The sequence below is a fragment of the Aplidium turbinatum genome, chromosome 3 (genome assembly GCF_918807975.1).
Source record: "Aplidium turbinatum chromosome 3, kaAplTurb1.1, whole genome shotgun sequence".
NCBI lineage: Eukaryota > Metazoa > Chordata > Ascidiacea > Aplousobranchia > Polyclinidae > Aplidium > Aplidium turbinatum.
In genome coordinates this window covers 30762088-30786333 of record NC_137474.1, presented here as the reverse complement: position 1 = coordinate 30786333, position 24246 = coordinate 30762088, and the positions used below count along the sequence as shown (strand labels likewise).

Sequence of the window (24246 nt, the reverse complement as noted above, 5' to 3'; positions counted from 1 at the left end):
CAATTGATCTAAACTGATCAACGACCCTAAACTTACAAGGCTGTTTTTCCATAATAGTACCGTACTGCAAGTGTTTGAATTTGTATGTTCTGTTTTTTTGTGTTCTTGTTGTTTTTAAACTTACTGCTTCCAATACTTCACTCACAATCGTACTTAAAGCATGGCTATATACATTTTTTTTTCCTGCAGAAACCTTTTTTTCAGTGCAAAAACCTTTATATTAAGCTGCATGGACAATATATATACCTGTGCAGCTAATTGTTAAAGATACACCACTGTCGCTTTTACAACAAAGACTGCATTGTGCTTTTCCTGTATGACAATGGTGAAAAATTGAAACTTTCAAAAAAAAAGATTAAAATATTTATTCTTTTTGATATGCTTTAAGTTTTATAATTATCTAATTTCTAAACAAAGCGTACACATTTTATCGAATTTTGGTTTAGTCATTACCATTGAGGGTGTCCAAATTTTTTCTATACAACAATCGTTTTTTTCACTCCTTTGTTGAATATAATTTTGCTCATCACATTTTCCTCCATCAGTGCGATCTTGGCCATTTCATTTGTCATCTGTTTTCTTTATGTTTTTTTGGATAACCTTGTTTCCTCTTCATATCTAAATTATATCCAATATGCATGGAGATTAGGAGAATCAGCAGAGCCCTATTTATGGCATGCATTTTGCTCTACAACTGTAGAGCATCATTAGTGCCTAAAAAGCAAACATACAAAAACATTACCTAAAAAACTGTTATTAAATAAATAAATGAATCTGCAGTAGCCTAACTAAGATACTGGTCAAAACTAACTGGTACAATGCTGTTTAAAAAGTTATACTGTAGGCTACGGCAAATTGAAACTAAGCTATATGAAACTAACTATGACAAAATAATGATAGGCAAGGTTAAAGTCCAAATGGCTAAAGCAATACGTACAAATTGACTCTGTGTAAAGATAGTACGTTTAAAAAGAACTAAGCGACAGAACATGGTAAAAGGTTGTGCATAGTTGTGCCATGTTCGCATTACAGACTCATCTTCATCATTCTGTTCAATATACCCTCCACTGAAACCCTCATCATCAATTGTAAAGTCTTCTAAACTTCCTCTTATGACCAGGACTTTGTTAACGGCAATTCTTCGTACATCCTCATCATTGTCACCAAGCATACCAAACAAAACATTTTCAGGATGTGCAAAAAATGAATTTCTTTGGACGACTTCTTTTGCAATATCTTTAACTTTTTGATTAGGGAACTGAACTATTCTTCTGACAAGATTGAAGAAATTTTTCGGACCATCTGTTAGTTTATGTTTTTTTTTAATTTGAAACCATGTTGGAAAGTAAATTTGAACTTAAAACTCAGCTAAATAGATCAAAGTTGAACAAGGTTTGGTAGAAGTGTAATACGGTACCATAGTATTCTACAGGCAATGGTCATTGGTCATCCATCTGGAATGAATGAGTGGTCCAACTTTCAAGAGTTGCAGATCCATGTCCACATCACCAAGCATTACCGGCATGCATATTCTAAAGCTGTAATATTGATCAGAGCTAAGATTTTCAATAACTTCATTGCTCAAGATTGGAAAATTTTGATTAGAAATTTTCTTAAACTGTTCCACTGGCCTATCTGAGACACTGATGTTAAATTCCTTCCCTATCGGTCCACAAAAGCTATCTGGGCTTCTACTGTAGTTGTACCATCTAAGCCAGCGGTTCCCAACCTTTTTGGTGCCGTGACTCTTTTATAACATATGCCAAGTTGCGATGATCCCAAGGATAAAATTAGTTGGGTTGATCCTCCTTCACTGCACTTTTGGAGCTAACTAGTAGGCTACTAGGCTATATATTAAATTTGACTTCTAAAGAAATAAATAAACAACACAACAATTTGTTCAGTGCCTTTCTGCCTTCTTTTTAGCCAGATCTGAAATCCTTGGAGCAGTTTTTGCAAGAGCACTACGCAGATCATCTTCTGCATCAAGTCTGCTCCTGTATCTAGATTTGGTAACCAACAAGCTTGAAAGCCTGTTTTACAAAGGTATGTTGTTGGAAAAGGAAGAATCAGGCGCAATGCGATCTCAGACAGAACGAGATATGACTGCAAACTTTTGATCCAAAATTTGATAACTGACATTGAAGAAAAATCAGTTTTTGCTGCATCGCTGGTAATGAGTTCAATGAACTCATCTTGTGCATTCTCAGGAACATCTTCAACTCTGATGGTGAATGGGCTTCTAGCAAGGGCAAATGGTGTGTCAGGTAAATTAGGAAAATACCTTGAAATTTCTTCCTCAAGAATTTTGAAGTGTTTTTTGACAGAAAGTATTGTTCTATTCATTGTTTCCTGTTCAATATCATTTTCCTTAAAGAAAGCAGATAAGCTCGGCAACATGTAAATTCTATTTTCATCCAATTTTTTTGCCAAAGTTGAAGTTTCAACTGGAATGCTCGGATCTTTTCTGACAAATCTAGGCATGTTGCATTTGGTCCTTGGAGAGACAAATTTAACTCATTTAAAATTGCAAAGATGTCAACCAAGTAAGCAATTTTGTGAAGTTGGTTTGTGTCGCCGAAAAGTGCTTCAAACGGTGGTTTAGATTTTTGATTAAGAAATGTTTTTAATTCATCACGAAGATCAAAACACGTTTCAAAACTTTGCTTCTGGACAACCATCTCACACTAGTGTGAAGACGCCCCTGGCGCAGAGCCAGAACCGCCAAGTGGCTGCTACGCCACTGAGCCTACACTGGCTTGCCTAGGCTATCAACTGATGCAGAAATAATAGCCTAGCTCTCAACTTGCGTCCTAGCTGCTAAATGTTTGAAAATTTAACTTTTTTCTCAAAAATGTCAACAAAAATTGCGACCTCAAGTTCAAGTTTTGCTTAAAAAATGCATTATTTTTGCCCAGGGTGTTCTGGTTTGTCTGGTTACTAGACAAACCATGGTAAAATCGCAATTTTTACTAGACTCTAGTAATATCGCAATGCACTCTGTGGTGAGCTGCCCATTGTTAAGAGTTAACTTTCTAAATTTCTGAACTAATGAAATTCTAAACTTTTCGGAAGGCCCCGGGTGACCCCAGGCAAATTGTCAAGCGACCCCAGTTGAGGTCGCGACCCACAGGTTGGGAACCGCTGATCTAAGCTGATGAAGACATGGCGCAAAGGAAGTTCATTGCAGTGTAGCAGGCAAATTGCCCATTGCAAAAGCCGCTGAAGTAGTTTTTCCAAGCTTCTAATAAATCCATTATTTGCACCAGTCATCGATGCAGCACCATCTGTACCAACCACTGAAAGTTTTTCTTTCAGTTCCATTTCTGCAATTGCATTAAAAAGATCTAATGCAATAGTTCTCCCTTTGCCATTTTCTGTAGCAAGGTGAGTTAAATAGAACTCACCTGGCTCCCCCACTACAACGTAATGCTCTTCTAGGTGAATCGTCTTATACCATTTACCTTCAGCTTGAAGCATCATTTGTGTTGAATTCTGTCTTCCATCAATGTATATTCCATTCACTAATGCAAAATGCCTTGTTTCCTCTTCTCGTATCTCTTCGCGATATTTGTTTCTTTCACGTCTTAACTGACTTCTGTCTATCACCAATCTCTTATCTTCATCATCTATTAGTCCAACATCCTGTAATGCAGCATTGGAAAGTGCTGAACCAGCTCTATCAGAGACTTGGTACCGCTCACGCATTCTTGAAAGATTTGGCCAACTACATCTATTTTGTTCCACCTGTGAGTCTGCTTTTCCTGAAGTAAAACCTTCATACTGTTTAGATGATGATATAGTTGATTCAATTGAAATGGAAGAATCAGTATCAGAAAAAGAAGCTGGCATCATGTAGCTATGGCCAGTTATACCATGCTCTACTGATTCTTGCTTTGCATTTGAATGTTGTGGATCTTTCATTTCTTCCAAGTCTACAGAAAGAACATGGCTTTTCTGCAGACTATATAACATTGTCTGAGATGTTACAATTTCTGTCAGAAACTGTTCAAAACTTGCAATGGAGTCAAAAATTTCATATGTAGTTGAATTATTATTCATCACATTATCAAGAACTTATCCATACTCATATTTGGATAAATCATCTTTGGAGAGGGCAGCTGCTTCGTTCAGAGGTACCTTTTTCTAGAGAGAAGTATTTTCATTTGATATAGTTCCCACATCTTCTGTTCGACCATGAAATGTTACATCATCCTCTAATTGTGGTACATCTGGTGGGTCAATAATAACTTCAATCGGCTCATCAATACAGCCAGTATTTTCAACTTGTACGACATCATTTTCCAAAAATTCTAAATCTTTTTCATCTAGAACAAGACCATTTTCGTTGTCGCTTTCATTGCAAAACAGTATTCTGTCTATTTCTGCCTGTTTCAAATAGAACACTTTGCTTTGTGATGACATCTGACACTGTAATAGAAAATATAATTATGTAGGCTACTATTATTCAAATACAAACGGTAAATACAACAAAACAAGCAATAATTATGCATTTTGTTTTACTCTTGACTGTGGCATAATCTCAAGTCCCTCAAAAATATAGCTTGAGTCCAATTAAAGGTTAATTTATCGGATTTATATCCTGAAATAATTTCATAAGTCTGAAGAGAACGTTTAATTGACCACCAACAACAATAATGACACTCTTTATGTAAACAAAAACTTTCTAGTTGCATTATAAAACAATTACTAAAAAATGTAACAGCAATCCAAATAAAAAACTACAACAACAACAAAAATGTTCTCACGGCTGACTATGTCACAAAAAACGTGTTTGTAAGTCAGAAATGTCTTCTCGATACCCTTGCAAGATGCTTAGTTCAACTTTAGTAAACAAACACACTCAAATCTTTTCACAGCATAGCCTAAAAGCCTGTTGCCTCAACTTGTCAAAAAAGCATAAATTCAAACACCAGTATCTAGCGAACACGTGCTCAGAGTTTCCAAACTTTTATTTAACTTAAATTTCGCACTTTAATCTAGATTGAAGTCCAATTAAAGGTTAACTTAAAACTTTGGACTGACTTGATAGGTAAAACACTGCTTGCACAAGAGCAAAATTAACTTGTAGTACCTATATGTACCAGTGTATTTAAAAGGGTTAAATGAATTTCAAAAGACTTAATGAGAGAAAATGACGAATCTTTCACATCCTTAACATTAACAAGCTCTTTCAGTAGTACTGGTGCAGTGGTGCAATCACCTTCTTGATGATAGCAATGCATTTGGTTCTGTGAAGCCTTAAAATTTCAGGCTTTGAAGAAGATGGTATTTCCTTGTTCAATAAATCAGTTACATGGTCAACAGTTTGTATGGCAGAATGGCAAGCTACATGCAAAGCTAATCGTACTTCTAATTTTTTTGTCAACTCCCTTGTTGCTGGAAAAAACGTTTTCAAGGGTTTGTTTTCAGTCATCTTTTTTTTTTTTTTTTTTTTTCAGTTCAGTTCATTTATTTGTCACAAACACAAACATGAAAAGAATACAAAGTATACAATAATAACAATAACGGTCATCTAGTCAGCAGCCACCTCAAGCTTGGTGATGTAGGCCTAAATAACATATATACAGTAAATACACAAACACACATACAAAAAAAGAAAATCAAGCATTTGGTGATACAGATACACATGTTTTCATTATGCAAAAGAGAGAAAAAAAAAAAAAAAAGCAAACAAACTAAGCAGGTTTACCGTGCTACTGAATGAATTAATTGTGAGTGGAGTTTAAGAGATATCAATCGACAATTTTAATCAGTAAAAAAGATAAAAAGCAACGTATACCAAAGAGATGAGCAAATAGAATAATGTAATGATATAGACAAAACAGTTATTATTCAACAGTGGCGTTTAAATCAAGAAAGTAGTGTTTAAAGCTTCTTTTAAAAGAAGTTGGAGAAAGACCTTTGAGATCACCTGGGACCTCATGCCACACTTTAGGACCCCTTATTAACATCTGCCTTTTACCTAATTCAGTACGCACCCTTGAAACAAAATAGTTACTGCTGGATGATTGGCGCGTATTGTGTGACAAATGGTTGACATGGTTCTCAGTATTGCCATGCTTCTTTAAATCAGCTTTGTGAGCTCTCTACTCCACTTGACATACCTTGCAGAATGCCTTTGTACCATCATGTTTCACATCAGTTAATCAACCTTTAAATTGCTGTTCTTTTAACCAACAGTCTTGAAATGTCTTATTGTATTTTGCCCATTTTCCCATCACAGGGTCATTTCTTCTGCTTCCACCTGACGAGAAGCAGCACGTCAAAATCGGTTGTGAAATGGTTTGTTTTTTCAGTGACTATTTCATCAACATAAAAATATTTCCCCTGTTTCTACCTATTTTAAGATTTACCACAAGTGTGCACTGTGCAATGATGGTAGCACAATAAAGACTAACGAGGAGAGTTTGTACTAGGTAAGCACTAACCAGGGAGAAACTGGGCTCAAAATTGGTTTTAACGTCACTCCATTAGCTTTATTGTGCTACCATCGTTGCTGACTTAAAATATTATAAGACTGTCGCAGCTAGCCTCCATTAAGCTAATAAGATTTGCTACATTATTTAACCCATTGCATCTCTAGTCTTTGTCTAATTAATCACTTGCAAACGGAATTGTTCACTGACAGGGATTAAGTTTACGGCAAAATCGGCCGCGCTAACTTTCCGCATTAGGGAGCATATGTAAGAAAACTGCGATTTCAGAGCCCGAAATAAATGCAAACAAAAGGCCAACATATCACTCACAACGAATGAAATAATTTTTATTACACTGTCAATACATATTGGCTGTAAAATTGCTCAATATTGTTTTTGCACATGGTAAAGTTTGAAACACGGTACAATGCAGAGGGACTTTGCATGTATCACATACATAAATTGTTTCTTTTCGTTTCCCATGAGAGTAACATACCACACATCTCTTCTGTCGCTTTTCTTTCTCAGTGGGTGGCAATACTTCAGGAAAATGCCTGCTACTGAGACGGCTAGGGGCGGGAAGGCTATGGGGGCGACCTTTTCTGTAGCATGGTAAACTGCATGAAGAAATAAGTTCATCAACAAGCATTAGTCTAAACTGGAGTAAACTACAGCAAGCTGCACCATGCCTAATATCTTTGTAGACCAACTATGAATTCAGTATCTGCTATGCTCGGTATTTGGAACTTGGGTCCCAAATCCAAACTTGGGTCCATCTAAAAGGTGGTATCAATTATTCATAAAACTTTGCTTTTGATGTCTGTTACAGGGTTTTGGGGGGCAAGGATTCCATTTTTCACACTTGTTTTGTTCTAAAATATCAATGAAAGGTCTTTTGAAGCTTGTTTTTGAAAAATATTACAATTTTGGCAAAAATGGGTGTTTTTTTTTACTTTAGTCAATAGAACAAGAATTTGAATTAACATTCAGTATACGTTTAAAATGTATAAGATTTAAAACTGCAAACTGGTTCGAGGTACATCAATGACATCAGCCTAGGGCTAGGCTATATCGGAGCAGATGAGTAGCCTATATTCAATAAAGTTATTCGTCAGCTGTGAGCTAATTTAATGCCATATTTTTTTTTAAAAACAGTGTAACTGCATATTACCGGCCTACTTAAGTAGAAAGTTTCTCTCCTGCACAAGCAAGTCGCTTTTGTCCAGAACAAATCCTTTCAAGAGAATATTGGACATCCATCATGCAAGATGCTTTAATTCTAGCATTTGGGCAATTGATATGTGCTAAAATTTGGTTTACGTGAATTCGACAGCAGTGGAAGTTCTACTTCTCAAACATGTGATGTAGCCTACTCATAGACACCTTAAATAGATATTATGGATAGATTTTAGATAGATTCATAAAATATAAAATCTATCTGTATAAATCTAGCTATTTAAGGTGGATATGGATGTACTGAATAAACAAAATGAACTGTTGAAAGTTTGTGTATCATCAGTCCACCCGGTTCAAATTCTGAAGAAATGGTGAATCAATTGCATCATCGTAGAAATTTTCATTTTCAATTCCCGACAAATAAGATCGAATTTTGTGTTCTAAATATCCAACCAGAAAAACAATCTTGTGTTTGATAGAGCCATTATAAGCAATGAGCTCTTCAGTGTCAGCAATATTCAGAAAATCATCGTCAATATGAATGTTGGAATCGCATTCAATATCACCCAGACAGTTGTGGGGTAGAATCATTCAAAAGAGCAAGAAGGTTCTTGGTTTCAGCAGCTGCCTTGATGTCTACAGTATTAATATAGAAATTACCGCCACTACGTTGTCTGGCTTGGCCAAAGAACTTTTCAAGCGCTTCATCAGCAAACACACCAGGTAGGACATGACTGGAATTATACTCCTTCAGCTATCACTGTGCAGCCTGAATGTTGGTTCTTGTTGACACAACAAATGTATCTGCAGTTGTTATCGTGTCATTTCATTCGATCATGACCACCTGTCCAGGCTCAAGGGGACACCTCGTCAAAATTTTTACAAAGCTTCTTGAAACTAGTGTAGTCCTTTATCCACGACTGACGACACTCATCCTGCATGTTCATAGCAGAATAGCTATCCTTGACATTTATCATGTAGAACCAGTCAGTGATGAGCTTAACAAAAATGATAGTGCCATCACTACAAAATCGAGTAGCTTTTTCAAAGTGGAAAGGGAAGCCACAGTCTTTTCGTTAAAAATCTGTCAAACAAAAAGAACACTTTTTTTCCGCAAAGGCTTGGGGTAGGCCTACACAGCTGTGTATGTGACCTTTGTTAAACGGATGCTGTTTTACGATCTTCATTGTAGAGTGCTTCAATATCACGCCAGCGTGCAACATGCATTTTCGCCTCTTTCATGAAAGAAAGTTTTTTATTGTGCTCAGTTGCAATTTGTGAAAAGCAGGCCTCGAAACTGAAGGCGGCTATCGCGGCCATGGCCGCGATTAACCTACAAAAACAGACATTTTGTCCGCCGGGTCTCACCCTTCCGTCGGCCGCATTTGTCCGCCATGACGTTCAGAGAAAATTTTACCCAAGTGGCCTTGTGAATAAAGTACTTTGTTACTTTTAATCACAAAGGATTAGAAAGCAGTCAAAGCACCCGATAAATCACACTGTCTATGCTTGAATTGTTGACATTGTTGATTGACCAAGCAGCTGATGTCTGACGATAAGCAGGATGCAAGTGACATCACAATATACTTTATTGATGCGATATATTCAGTCTTCGAAATTAGCGTCGGCAATAAAAATGCCGAAGCCACACGAGCGCTTGTAAGGTTAGGGTTAGACATTCCTTCCAATCGTTATGGCACAGCCATAGATTTGTTCCTTAGTCAACACCCTGATGGAGCTCTACGAAAAAGAAAGAGGCGTGTGGATTGGTATCAAAGCCCGAAAGCCGCAAAACGTGGACACTTCATTGCGAACGGCGAAGACGGTGTAGATTTGCAGCTATGCGATCCAGTGACGACGCGATAATAACGTGCTCCGATACAGAATCTGATGATTCCGATTCTGACAGCTAGTTCTTTATCAAACAGACTTTGTGTTGATCGTAGTATTGTGCCGAAATTATGTTACTGTACATGTAAATCGAGGCAATCTTCTCGCAAGGAGCTATTAATTTGTTAGGGTACCTGGTTGAGCAATTAACGTTAATTTATGATCATTCAACGTTGTTAGATATCGAATTAATGTAAACAAACGTAAATTTCTTATTGGGCATTGTTGTTATGCAATATAACTTGCCGGAAAATTAAATCGATTTGTGCTGACTCGAACGTTGAATCAACCCAAAATTAACTTACTTTCCCTCCCCCCCGTGAGTTATTTAACGTGAATTAGGGGAGAGTGGGGGAAGTTGGGCCGTTTTTCACATTTTTGAATGTAGATCACTCAACTCTAATTCGATTGTAGAACGCTGTGCATCATTATGATCTTGATCCTTCGAGTAATTTTTTCTGAATTTTGAATTTATTGTAAGTCTTTCAGGCAAAACGGTATTAAGGTTTAAAAAACGATAACTTTTCAGCCCAAAGGTAGTAAATATACTAAATTCATTGTGTGCATATCTAATTTGTATTTTAAGTGTCATATAGGAGTCAAAGCACTTAGTGTGAATCAGTCCTTCACATTCTTATCGACATGCTGTTGTAGGGTTTGTATCACATAACTCCATATTGAAAACGCAAAAACTTCAACGCTGGTTTCAGCATCACACAGTATTAGTCTGCACAAATATTAAAATCGTGTTTGGTATTAAAGAGTTTCATCAGCTTGCGGGACTTTAGTTTTTGTCTGATGAGGCCATCTCTACGTTTTAATCCATGAGCAGATGCTTCAGTCACTACTTTCACATGTCTTTCCACTGCCTGGTTGTGGCAAGGATGATAGAGCCTTAATGGTGATTTTCTCAGATTTTTCAGGAGGTCTAACAAGTTCTTGATTGCTGGCGGCTGTTTGATATCGTTGAGGTTTAAGTTGACAATTTGGTGAAATGATTTAGCCTTGACGTTGATAACTGGAATTTGGAACAATTTGATGTTGGTGTCAATGTTGGTGCTTTGAGGTCTGGGTTCATTTACATCCACCTTCAAAATTGTCAATTGGAATGTGGTATTGTGCATTTGATTTACGCATAGCTGTGATCTTGTTTACTGCAAGTCTTCGGAGGCCTTCATCATTATCGCTAAGCATTCCCAGTAAAACATTTTTTGGATGTGCAAAATATGCATTTCTTTGTAACATAGATAGTGCAATAGTGCGAATTTGTGTATTAAACAGCTTTGTGATACGGAAAACAATATTGAAGAAATTCTTAGCACCACCAACATATTTGGCAGGGGGGTATTTACTTCAAATACCAACAATAAAATCACTATACAAACTTTTTCATCCTTCCCTCCTAAAAATGTAACACTAAAGTGCTCTCATTTGAATAAAAATTCCATCCTTCTCTCCTTTCCTCTAGCAAAGCGCTCAATGACCTTTTCGTTGAAATCTTTATCTCCATATATCATGTTGTTTTCGATTGACAAAATGGCTAGAGCAGAAAGCCTTTCTGTTGCCATGGTATTACAGAGAAAGCTTTTGATTCTCTTCAGCATAGAAAAGCATCGCTCTGGTTCGGCAGTTGTTATCGGGGTAGTAATCAGTATTTTAAGAAGCTTAATAACCTCAGAAAACGTTGACGGCAGACCTTCGAGATTTACTAATGACAACAGCTGCACTAAACCTGTCCGGCATGCATGTCCTCTCTGGAATACAGCACAGTAAGTTCAGTTCTAAGCTTTTCTTTCTCCAACATTGGGTATGCAGCAACACAACTAATGCAGAAGCTGGAAAATTGCTAACATGTTCTGAAGTGTTGTTTAAGCAAAGTAACTTACTAGCTTCCAAGTGGTTTGCACATTTAAATCTTTCCTGGCATTGAAATAAAACAACATCACAGACTTCTTTAGCTTCTGATAACCTGTCGTCCTGAAGCTACCTCTGCTTGCAGCTGGCATGGTAAAATCTTTGTCGATATCTGATCTAATTTTTTGTATTGCTTGAACATATGAACAAACCTACTCAGTGACTTTCTTGATGTCATTGCCTCCATTGTTCGAGATTGCAGTTGTGCAAACAAAATGTCGACATGAGGCATTACTTTTGAAATTTTTTTTAGCCAAAATGAGAAGTCTGGATTATTCAGCATTTTTTTTATACCAGCTGCTGCATTGCCAGTAGTTGATGAGTGACTTTGCTCCAAATTAGAACAACATTCCAAAAGAGCATCCTTCATTTCAGCAACAGCATTTACAGTGCGGCTTTTGAAAGTCCAACGAGTTGTGGATGGCCGAGGAATACGCTTCTTGGTGGTCTGCTCTAATGCAGCCAATCTTTGGGGAGAATTTGAAAAGAAGGCTGGAATTCCAGAGAGACTATTAAAAAGTATTCTGACACTTGAGTTTTGTGAGGTAGCTTGCTGTAATATCAAATTTAATTGATGTGCATAACAGTGGATGAAATGAGCGTTTGGGAAATCTTGTTTTATTAATGCCTGCACACCATTTCTGGAACCACTTAGAGCTGCAGCACCATCATAAGTTTGTGCTACCAGTTTATCAACATTATTACCAAGTAAAAAGCCTAGTTCTTGCAACAAAATAGATGACAAAGCACTTGCAGTTTGATTTACAGGATTATAAAATCCCCAGAACCTTTCAACTGGGTTATTTTTTACTTCGTAACACAATTACCATTTGGATCTTACCAGACACATCAGTTGTTTCATCGCACATAATTGCAAGAAAATCAGATTTTGAAATTTCTTCCCTAATTCTGTTTTTGCAGATTTCTAAAATACACTCCAAGACATCGTTTTGAACGGTTTTTGAAATTCCTTTGAACACCTTACTTGAATTGAAGTGGGCCTTAAAACTTGAGTCAAGGTTGCATGCAAATTCAATTAATCCAAGGAATACACCAGGTTTTTTGGAATCTGAAGATTCATCATTACCTCTTAAGGGCAACTCGTGCTTCCCACAAAATTTCACATAGTCTATGATTTTTGACATTGCTGCACGGTTCCTTGATACTTCAGCATTGTGTTTTTAAGCTGAGGGCATTACTCATATGTGAGCCTGATTTTTCATGACTTGAAGCCTTCTCATGCAAATGTTTCAAGTCTGTAAGACCAATTTTTGTCCACGACTCATCATTTTTTTTTTCAAACAGCAAACATGGGAAACAAAACAATGCATTTAGTTCACTGCACCCACAAAGCCAATCATACTTCACATAAACTTCTCTTTTGAATCGCCTTGTGTATGGGTTGTGTCGACTGGCACATTTTTGAGCAATGTGCAGGTTTGGAGTGGGTCGTCCTTTCGACTTGATGGCAATTCTTTCTTGCAATGGAAGACATTGGAATCTAATTTGTTTCAGTGTTGTGATCGAATTATCCATTTTAAATATTGCATTAAAACCTTAAGTATTATATATTTACAAGAAAAATAATTGTGCAGTCATGAATATGGTAAATTTAAAGTTACAATTATTGCTAGCCTATGCATTTATGCAATTGTACAATTATTGTTAGCAGCATGGTGTAACAGCAGTGCATTGAATTTGTAACCAAGATGTGCTGAGTTTAAAGCCTACCAGCACCAGGCTGTTGCATTATTACAGCATAAACTTGTTAAGATGATCAAGCAGCTGAGAAAAAAATACTAATTCAGACATCACTTATACACAGTGAACGAGTTATTTATGTGAAGTTTAGGCAGCATGCATTTACTGCATTGTCTAGGGAGAGGAAGCTTCTAAGTTTGTAAAAAAAAATTATCAAAATTCTGTCTGTGTAGGCTAATACTGCAAGGTACAATTTTGAAAAGCAACATTTGGAGATAGTAAGTTGCAAAAAATGTTTTCAACTGTTTTTCAACACAAATTTGCTATTGTACATACAGATTCTAGAATTCTTAAAAGTTTAAAAAAGTATACAAAGCTTTTTCATAGCCCTAAAAAAGGCACCAACTTACAAACGCTGAGTGCATCACATTAGTTAACTCCAGCACTGCTAGCAACAAGTACCTCGAACTAACAGTACATGATCAGGGATGCATAGATCTATGACAAATCTGGAGTCAACTCTGGCAGTAGTCTGCTCATTTTTAAAACCAGAGTGCGGAGTTAAAAATGTGATGAAAAAACAGGACCTGCAGTTGATGCAAGGTTTAGTTCACTTTTATTTTAGGTACTATGGTACCGTAGGTACCCAAAATCTTTATTTCCTAACATTATTAGCCTAAGCTATATTTACAAAAACTCACGGTATTGCTTATGGGACAAACTTTACTAGTATTGAGCTTAGTCTTGACTAGCCTAGGGGTTGCATACAAGGCTCAAGTGATTTTGAGATGCCCTAGGCTGGACTAGCATTTCCTATAACTTGTTAAATACCTTAACTACAGCTAACACTTCTACATTCATGGCTCACCGCTACTCTGCGAAATAAAAACTAACTTTAAAAAGTCTGTAAAGTTATTCGGTTAGGTGGGGCTGTTTTTCATGCAGCCCCAACAGATTGAAAAATTGCTGTAAAATACCAAAAGAGGTGGAGCTTCAAGAATAATTTTTAGCCAATCAGATTGCCTGAAATCCAGAATCTCGGGCTGCACAGGAGTTTGCCCAAACTTCGTGTTGCCAAACGAAACTTTAAATATTTCAATTTTCGATCCGCAATTCTTAAGTGAAAAAAGCAACTGGGTCATACAAACACAGCGGAAAACATATTTCTCCTCTTCTCTCGTTTAGGTGGGGCTGCAGCCCCATGGCACGAGCCGCCACTGCACAGCAGCAACGTTTTTTGCTCAAACTGATGTTTTTTGCACTAACACGGTCTTTAAATTCCTGGCAATGTTCTACTATTCTCATTGTTTTGGTAATAACCTGTAACTTTTTCTTTGACACTTGTTAGAAGTGGCATTGAGCACACGCCACTCGAACTTTCCAAGATGCGAGCAGTTCTTCACTCACATTAAAAATATTGCAAACTTTTTCTCCGGATAAGTTGCTTGGAGCCAGTGTCAGTACCGGTACCTGTATCTTTTCAGCTCTTGTGCTGTCACTAGTCTCTAATTTTTGTTACATTTCAAAAATCATATTATGAAATGATTTTGTTTTCCAGTCATTTTTAACATTACTATTACTGTGGTCATCTTTTAGATCAGCTTCATTGACATTCAGTACCTTGGACAGTTTGGAACGAAACGTTTCATTAACTCCATCTAATTTAGACTTGCCATATGTTGGTTTGCTAGCAGAGGGTATGCTATGCAACTTCACTGGTGATTGGGCAATAGTGTGTAACTGTGTAGACTTAAATTAACTTCACTGAAAGAATCATCTAGAGTTACTTCAAATTGAACTTCTTGTAGCTCACTGTCAGTTGATATACTGTTTGTGCTTAAATTTGCATCTTCATTAAAATGTCCCATGGTATTCATGTAGCATCTTAGACAAACCTTTTTCCCAGGCACAATTTTCAATCAGTAAAAAAGCAACCAGGTGTCGGTAACTACAAATATTTTATTAGTAGAGCTTTCGCCGCCGTAAAGGCGGCTTCATCAGTACTCTAGAAAAGCACAAATAAAAAGCATTAAAAAAGAATTGTAAAAAATTATTAAACTACAGAGTAACACTTCAAAAAGACAATGTATGAACTATCAATAAATGATAATCTAAATTAAATGTAAATAAAGTCTAGGTTTAAAATAATTTTAAGCTGACTTGAAGCTTTTCGTTAACAATTTAACCCTATTTCCTGTGGGGGGGGGGGGGGGTCGGTGGGGACTTGGTACTTTTCAAAGCAATATCATTAAAGAACTGCGCGATCCACAGCTTTGAAATTTCTTGACTTTTCCTAAAAATTATTCAAGTATTTATTCTACTTTAAATGACGTTGCTATTGTCTATAGTTTTAAAGATATTACATGATTTTCATTAAGGATGTGCCGATTAATCGGAATCGGCAGGTATCGGCAATTTTTGGAGAATCGGAATCGGTATCGGAAAAAAATTGCCGATTCTTTCCGATTCTTTATCAAAATTTTCTAATCAAAAGTAGCGCGAGCGCGTGGAAATACCGATCAAAGTACGGCTTCTTTGAACAACCGCATCAGCATCAACTAGCATTCGGAGAGCGGTAGTCTAAATTATGACGATTGTCCGCCATTTTGTAAACTCTTGTTTAGTAGGCACGAGATCAAAATACTTTCTTTCTTTGAAATGATGAAAAATGTTCAAAGAGAAAATCAGACCAGATAAAATATAAAAGTTGAATGATTATACAACGGTTGGAAGTTGAAGGAGAAATGGATTATTACGTAATAGTTATTAGCTTGCAGTATGCGAGGCGCTAAAAGCAAGAAGAGAAAAAGCGAGGGAGTATAAACTGCAAAGAAAATGAGAGCAACTGTCTGAAAGATTCAAAACGCTTTTAGAAAAAAACAAAGGGCGTCAATGGAAAACAACGTGTGAAGTTGCAAGTTATATATATCTTTTCAGACGCTGAATTGCAGTGAATTAATCTTGTCACTTAGTAAACACGTGAAAAAAGATTACCTCGTTTGCGCAATAATCATTCGATTGTTTGTTCAACCCATGAAACGGACTATGTTACAGCCAAATGCTGTCCCAGCTCTAGTCGGCATTCGGCAAAATTAGGGAGTTTTCTTTGATCTGTAGAATATACCTTAATATTTTTACGCCTCAACGGAACAGACTTACTCCAGCAATTGGAGAAAAGTTGATGTTATTGCATTTTAATTTACGTGCCTTTAATTTTGAATATTAAAAAGCGGAAATGTTCTTTGTAATTATTGTTTAATTGTTGTAAAATTCGTAGTCACTGAAAGTTGCTTAATGTTAATTTACTAAGCAGAGAGAAGTGAACTCCAAGTATAGGCCTATTACGCTTAATGCGTTCAACAAACAATCGTGTGATTTCGCAAACGTAATCAAACCAGCTACCAGGTAATCTTCACGTGTTTGCTAAGCAACAAGATTGTCTGCAACTCTGCGTTGGAAAACAATAGTAATTTCTTCGCAAGATGTTTTTCTTTTTTCGCCTATTGATGCACTTTGAATGCAAGGCTGGTGTGTTACTTTTTTAAAGGTTTTTGTATATTCAATACTGCTGCTTTCATTTTCTTTTACACTCTAGTCTTTTTCTCTTGTTGTTTCTGGCACCTTCTTGATTCTTGAATTCTGCGAGAAAAATACTGCAAACCGCAGAAGATAATATTTTGCATACTGCATTAAGCTACGTTTATTTTGCACTCTGTGAGCAATGGCGATTTTTCTCTTTTCACTGATTTCCGCAACAAATAAAACGCGTGTCTATCACCACTTTGTAGCGCGCAAGAAGTAAACAACTACCGTATGTCTAGAGTAGGCGACAAAGTGAACGCTTTTAGACACTTCAAAGGCAGCAACTTGTAACAAAATCGCAACCACTTGTAAAGCGCCAACTAAAAGCAGCTTTAATCATTTAACCAAAGAATCGGCATCGGAATCGGTATCGGCATCGGAATCGGCAAATATTTAAGAATCGGAATCGGCATCGGCAAAAATTCTGTAATCGGCACATCCCTAATTTTCATAACATACTCTGATATTTTAGCTAGCTACTAGCTAACCCTTTTGTTTTCAAATTATACGGATTAATAGGATTACTGAGCGCCGCAGTGCGTGGTCTGCGACGCAGATATCTCATGAGTTGGCTTTGTTGTAAAGCATTCAACCGTAATGATTCCGCCTTTTGTTTGCAAACTCAAGTTTTGAGTTGCTTTGATTAATCTTTTAATTACATCTGAGTTTCTTTGAAATTATAAGAGAGCACCCGATAAGCTATGCTGAAAAAAATGTAATTTTACGTTGTTTTCTATGGCCAATACATTTTGTTTCTAACTTATAACAAGAAGCAGTAGGACAATTCTTGACAAAACTCTGTTTATCTCATAAAACAAACAGACTAATGTAGTATATTTCTTGATTTCTTGTCCGAAAGCAAGGAGTGCGTTCTTGACCCGCCAATAAACTTTTGCATGTACCTGTGCACTTATATTCACATGAATATTTATGGATGTTGTAAAAATGTTTTATGAAAACGAAAGATTGATGGATACTGAAAAGAACTTGACACAGACTATCTAAACTGCTTGGCTTTTGTGGAAAAACACGCGCAGCTAAATTATTGTGCTTTGACAAACATTGTGCATATTGTATCAGCACTGAATCTTTACCTAAATGGTAATTTTGCAGTTGCTTGAGAGATTACAAAATTATTTTTTCTTTACGAGGATTTAAAATTTTGATATATCTCAGCAGAAACACTATTAGGACGAACTCAATAAATTCAAACTTTTCATTCAAATGTTGGTCTTCAAAAGCTTATTTTCACAAAACGGTGTAGGCCAATATCTTTTTCTGCATAAATTTGGACGTTTGTGTCATTTGGAGCAAAGTTGTTTGTTGGGTTGAAAAAATCTGAAATCAATGCCTCGTTTTTGTAACGTATTGTAACGCAATCTATCAGTCAGCCGCTTTTGTGACTTTTTGTTTTCGAATACATTTCCGTGACAAAAGATTGGCTTTTGTAATAACGCCATCAACCATAGAGTTGAATTCTCTGACTGCATCTCAAACGCTATACCATACTCAGCAATTTTGCTAAAGCATTGTTACACAAAATGCATATCTGACAAAAGGAAAATATGTTGAATTAAATTATTTTTTATACGGATTGTTTTCCTTGTCCTTGAAAAAAAGAAAGAACGATTTTTATCGTTTGGCATAAAAATATGTATATTGAGGTTCACCTTGGTTTGCATAATGAAAATCGCCCCAAAGAATTGCTTGAAGTGATTTTCGCAGCTATTTGATCCTTCGCGATGATATCAATTATAGTTTCTATCAGATGAAACCTGTTCAAACTATTTTTTTTTAAACTATGGTTCATTCAAGAATATAATACTTTGTAAATATAGCTTACTTCATTTTTGTGTTTTTACTTCGATTTTTTCACAAGCAAGACTTTACACAAAACAAGTTATTTGCAACTTGAGTTGATTGACCATAGTAGCCTGAATGGACCAGAAAGCTGTGGCCAAAACTTGATTACTTTTTATCAAAATGTTTGCACATTGGAAACAGCAATCACTTTGTTTCAAATCAGCAAATCACTTTTTGTCATTGGTTCAACGTCTGCAGACGTCTAAACTAATATACGACAAAATTGGTTTTCTGGGTCTTCGGTTCGGAAAAACATCATTATGATGTATTGTGACGTGGTCTATCAGCCAGCAGTAGTTTATGCGTCTTTTGTTTTTGGATGTGTGTCAATTACAAAAGATGGCTTTTGCAGTAACGCCATCAACCGCAAACTGCATCTAAAATGCTATTTCAAAATTTAAACAGAAAGAAATCTTCTAATGCGTAATAAATAACTTGACACAAAATGCATGTCCAACAAATTAGAAAAAAAATGTAGAAAACGTTATTTTGCAAATCTAGTTAACAACATGAAAAAAAAACACTTCAATCATTTTGACACAAACGTGCATTTTTAAAATATCAATAACCTTCAATTTTGCCCAAGGAAAAAGTCAACACTTTAGTGATTTTTTGTTTTTTTACGACAATAGCACTCGGCCTGAAAAAGATTTTTTGTATCGTTATGCCACGACTTTGAGTTTGTCACGCAGAACGGGAGTTCCATTTGGCAAACGACCTCTTCTATGGCCTACCAACACGATTTGACTAAACGATTATTATTATCACTACATTTTGTGACAACTGTTTGCAAAATTGTTTCATTCAAAGTGATCATTGTTGGTAAGTATTGAAACATATCACTTTTGTAATGCATCGTGACATAGTTTATCAGTCAGGAGTTTTAGACGCTCTTTGTTTTTGGAGTGCATGATGGCCTAAAATGGAACAAGCTCCTATCGAAGCAAGTCACTACCTTTGGATAGGTTGTTGTTCAAATACCACGTGACACCATTAGGCTACCTTACTTTTCTGTATTCAACCGCTACCCAGACAGCAAATCAGACACTTTTTACATTGATTCAACCTCTTTAGACGTTGAAATAATGTTAAAAACAAATAAATAGCTTCCTGAGATGTGCTGTGAAATACAAAGTGTTTCTTGATCATGCATAACCAAATTCGACAGTGTGAATGTGAAAAAAAATTTGCTTGATTTAGTTCCAATATCAAGTAATGACAGCACGTTTGAAAAAGTGTAGACTATAAACATGTGGCTCAAAATGAACTTGAAGTAGTTTTTTTGCGGTGATTTTGTCTCATTCTCTGCAAATGTTGAAACAAAGCAATTTTTTTTTACAATGCCTCCGGCAAAACAACAAGCAAACGCGAGTCGGACGCCAATTACGATTTCATTGAAGCGTGGACGACGTCTCCGCGTAAGAGATTAAAATCTACACAATGGAATTAACCCGTCACACTCAATTATAAGTTAATTAAGAAGCAATTTCTCAAGTCAAATAAAAAAATATGACCAACCAACAAATTATTTGATTTTTCAAGTTGCGCTGTTGAACAAATTGCAAAAGAGTTTCGATGTTATGTTGTCAGATAAATTATCTACACCATGTGAAAATTTGATTGATCTATCTTGCGTAGTTTTTGAGTTACACGAGCTCAAAGTGATAGTGTCAAACCGACCCCCCCGTCCGCAAGTCAACTGGCCAAAATACGTCACGAGAAAAAGGGTTAAATGTTGTTGTGATACCAACATTTCTTGTACTGTAACAGCTTAGCAACGTAAAAAAATTCATACAAAATTAATTTAAAGTAATATAAATTAAAGTAATACAATTTTCAATTCTTGCTTTTTGATTTAACAGCTCAATATTTTTCTAAAGTAATTGTTCGCATAGTTGGATTTTTTACAACTTTTCTGTGAATTTGATTCGGATTACAGCATTTCTTTTGGAGACTAGGATACCGGTCATTGTAGTTATATTTGTGGAATGTACAAATAGTGTGCAAAAATTCTTCCTTTCATAAGTCTTCCACAACACGAACAGTCGAACACGCAAAACCTTCCTTTCACCGTCTGTCAGTGACTCAGCGTGTTTACAGGAATCAGGCCTTGTTTTTGTGCTGGATAAGCCTTTTAATGGCAAGCAGCACTCATTAATTTACCCATACTGCATTTCTACATGATTAAAATTGTTTGTCTTAGCGCTATTAGTAATATTATGCACTATAATCTCTAAAAAAACAGCAGAAATAATAATTGTACAGTATCAAAGAAACAAAAGAGACATCTTCAATATTTTTCCCAAAGACGCAGCTCAACAAGACCTTTCATTTGAGCCTACAACAACTACAAACTACCTAGTGTGCTTGTCGAGATATTTATGTTTGAAATATCCAATTATGCATTAGACCTCCCCAATCCTCGGACTTTCTTTTGTTTTCTTCTATATTGTGACTTTTCTGCATTTGTTTTCAATGCTGATTTCAAAAATATGCATAAAATTTTTTTTCGATCAACGTCTTGGAAGTTATTCGCCGTTTCTTAGCAACTTTCTCTTTCACCAGAAAAGCTTCCCCACACCATGACCGAGTCCGGATGTTTGACGGTTGGGATAGTATAGCGAGGATCAAAGCGATTGGATGATCTAGGGCTCCTCACTGTGGTGGATTCCATCCGAAAAACCTGGAAGTTGCTTTCATCTGAAAACATTACACTCTTCCATTGCTCAGTAGTCCGGTGGACATATTTCTTTGCAAACACAAGACGTTTCTGCTTCATTCGCTCAGTTATAAGAGGTTTTTGGCAGCTTTGCGGCAAGGCAAACCCAGTTCTTCTGGAGGCGGTGCTGGATTGTTCAGATCGTCACGGTCTCCAGCAGATCTGAGTGCATATTTTTTAAGCCTAGTGCTGTCAGTTGAGGGCTTTTTTCCAGTTCTCTTTTCATTATGCAATCTGTACGGCTTGATGTTTTTCTTTTTCTACCACCACCAAACTTATGCTTCGGAACTGCATTGCACGAGAGGTTTTGTTCCTTGGCATCAGCCAAAATCTTCATAATGGTGGACTTTGATCTTCCACTATGCTGACATATTACCTTTATTTTTACTTTTTCTTGCCTCCAGGCTAGTATACGAGCTTTTTCCTCATCACTGGTGTACTTTCCAGGCATAGCTAGTAATTCACTTTCAAAAATAACGCATGCAAAATTCTTAAGTATAAACTCCTCTAGGGTTCCTCTTCTCTAAACAGTTTTTTAAGACTTTTGACTGAAAAAAAAACTGAAACAAGATTTTACACCGTTGATATTGCTTTGGTAATCTTCTTCACATTTTTCACAATCTTTGCATTGTTAGCCATAATGCTTATTGTTAGTCGTATGATCTGATGTAAAATGCACAGCTGCAAACCTGTCGTAAAATTTGCTGTACGCAAAAAGGTCCGAAGTTATTTTGCGGTAGCTGTATACCCCTACGGCCCTACCTTAAACCCACCCCACTCAATAACCCCCAATGAATAATTGCAACAAAAGGCATAAACTTCTTTAGAGTAACTTTATAACCTGAAAATTGTTAAGGTGATATAAATTTTCTCCAAGGAGACATAACACTTTAAAAAACAAGCTTATTTACAATTATAAATGGTCCAGTTCAGTGATTACAAACAGGGGTAAATTTCAAAGTGTTGTAACCAACTCCGTTTCACCAATTTCGTTTTTTTTTTGAAATGACAGTTTTTTGAACTTTCTAAATGTGAAATTTAAAGAAAATCTCGGAGGTTGGGTTAACTGGCCTGGATCACTTGACATGAAATGACCCAAAAACGCTCGAAAGGGAGAGACACGATGCATTTCGCTTATGCTTGCATGTTTTCATGCTCTTTCCTGATGATGGCTGGTTGTGCTTCAAGGTGACTTTTTGTTTTGGAAGTAGTGACTCCAAACTGCTCTTTAAACTTTTCTGGGAGGCATGAAATTTCTGGTGTAGCCAGGAAAAACCGTTGCCAAGCATTTGTGGTGTTAGAAATGCCAACGAACCTACATTGGGGTCCTCGCTGTGCTCTTGGTCAATATTGTTGCATGTCAGCGCTATGAGCAGTCTCGAGTACCCATGGGTTGGGACACACTGCTTCAAACCCTGGGTGTTGCTTCACACAATTCATGCCTCCATTCACATTGAGCAAGGATTGCATGCGCTCTGCTTCCACCTCATGGTAGTATTACAGCTTCAGTTCGCTCTTCTACTGTCACACAACAGGAAACACCCGGCAATACACCCATTTGTATAAACATTAGCAAAACCTTTTTTATTACACAGGGCTAAACCTGGCAACATTCAACGAGAAAGCTAATTTCAATGACGCACTTTGAATTTGCACTCATAGTACAAACTTGTATTTCGCAATTTCGTACCGTAGATGCTGCATTCACTGTACTCTGATTTGAATTGGTAGGGTGCCAATTCACCAGATTGAAGATGTTTTGCGACGTCACTAAAATCCTCCTCGGAGTCGATCTCAGAACTTTTGTCAGATTCAGACATTTCATACACTCTATATAATTCAACTACAAACTTATTTTGGAAAATGTTTGTGAATCATCATCACATCCGTTTGATGATGAATGCCAATTTTTAGGTGGACACATTTTGAAATGTTGATCATGTTGCATTAAGTCGGGTTTACTGTGAAAATTAAGCTGCAGTTGCATCAAAAAGATCTGGACGCACAAAGTCTGAGCATAAATGCATGGGAACGGGTATGCTCTTCCAATCTTCTCGGTATTCTGCCAATGTTTCCCTTTTGTGCAATATAATCTTCAAAAGGTTTTTGACATGATTTTTAAAAAGGTAATGCATTTTAAATAAAAAAAATGTAGTCACATTGATTTCTGCACACATTTTACCTTACCGCACCTGCTTAATCAAATACTGCCACTACACATACTATGAAATAGCAGTTTTCGTTATTACTCATTTCAAAAAGTTATGCTGTATAGACAACTTACGACAAGTAGGGTTTGCTTTGACCTTTTTCAGAAAATAGCCTCCTTTATGTTTTGCTTTCGGATAACTAATCCGAAAACCAGTAGTAGACCTGCTGCTATTTTCGTTGTAATGCATAGCAGCTATAAGTTGTCCTGTCAATAAATGTAGATCAAATTCAAATTGACGTTTGCAAATAAAAACCTTCATGTTAGTATTTCCATTCTGACAAATCCACATATTTATAAAATGAAACTCATTTTTGCAGCATGAATGTCAAAAGTTAATTTTGAATAGCAATCTTTGCTACGGTATTCAACCAACCTTGCAAGTATCCCAAGAAATGATTGATTGCATTTTGCAAGAAGATTGTATTTTCGGAGTGAAACGTATCAAGAGACTGTGAAATGCTTCAAGACAGGAGGTTTGGTGGAAAGCGCTTAGCTTCTCCATGTCTGCCAAATGTCGCCATTTGTTGACAAGCTCAAGGAAGGTATCATGAGCCTCCAGTCCGTACTTGTTGCAAAGTGCAATGTACTGCAATGGAACATACAACAATAAGCCAACCGTTTGTAATTGCAGTGTACCCTGTTTCATCCACTTTTTCTTTCTTACTTCTTCTGGGCCAAGTTCTCCGTGTGGACTGTGGACATTACTTACATGTCGTCCAATAGATATCCATTTGGTAACAATCAATGAT

At 36.6% G+C, this 24246-nt stretch overlaps 2 protein-coding genes across 2 annotated transcripts; both read right to left on the bottom strand.

Moving 5' to 3' along the window:
* Positions 1-1900: 1900 nt before the first annotated feature.
* On the bottom strand, positions 1901-2484 carry LOC145766691 (zinc finger BED domain-containing protein 5-like). Its single transcript, XM_082578401.1, has 2 exons — positions 2141-2484; positions 1901-2033 (listed from the first exon to the last, which is right to left on the bottom strand). Exons 1-2 carry the CDS (start codon positions 2482-2484, stop codon positions 1901-1903), a joined length of 477 nt encoding a protein of 158 aa, XP_082434527.1.
* A 4318-nt stretch (positions 2485-6802) lies between these two features.
* Positions 6803-23883, bottom strand: LOC145766311 (uncharacterized). The gene is made up of 3 exons (XM_082577991.1): positions 23871-23883; positions 23570-23701; positions 6803-7057 (listed from the first exon to the last, which is right to left on the bottom strand). The coding sequence occupies exons 2-3, from the start codon at positions 23682-23684 to the stop codon at positions 6825-6827; spliced, it is 348 nt and encodes a 115-aa protein (XP_082434117.1). The 5' UTR covers positions 23685-23701; positions 23871-23883; the 3' UTR covers positions 6803-6824.
* Positions 23884-24246: the final 363 nt, after the last annotated feature.

What these genes read in the sequence shown, in the direction of transcription:
- LOC145766691 (XM_082578401.1), bottom strand. Translation starts at nt 2,484, where the DNA reads ATGCCTAGATTTGTCAGAAAAGATCCGAGCATTCCAGTTGAAACTTCA. An exon ending in AAAACTGATTTTTCTTCAAT is followed by an intron (nt 2,034 to 2,140) that starts GTCAGTTATCAA and finishes TTTGTAAAACAG; the next exon opens with GCTTTCAAGCTTGTTGGTTA.
- LOC145766311 (XM_082577991.1), bottom strand. Translation starts at nt 23,684, where the DNA reads ATGCATTACAACGAAAATAGCAGCAGGTCTACTACTGGTTTTCGGATT. An exon ending in CAAAGCAAACCCTACTTGTC is followed by an intron (nt 7,058 to 23,569) that starts GTAAGTTGTCTA and finishes TTCTTCATGCAG; the next exon opens with TTTACCATGCTACAGAAAAG.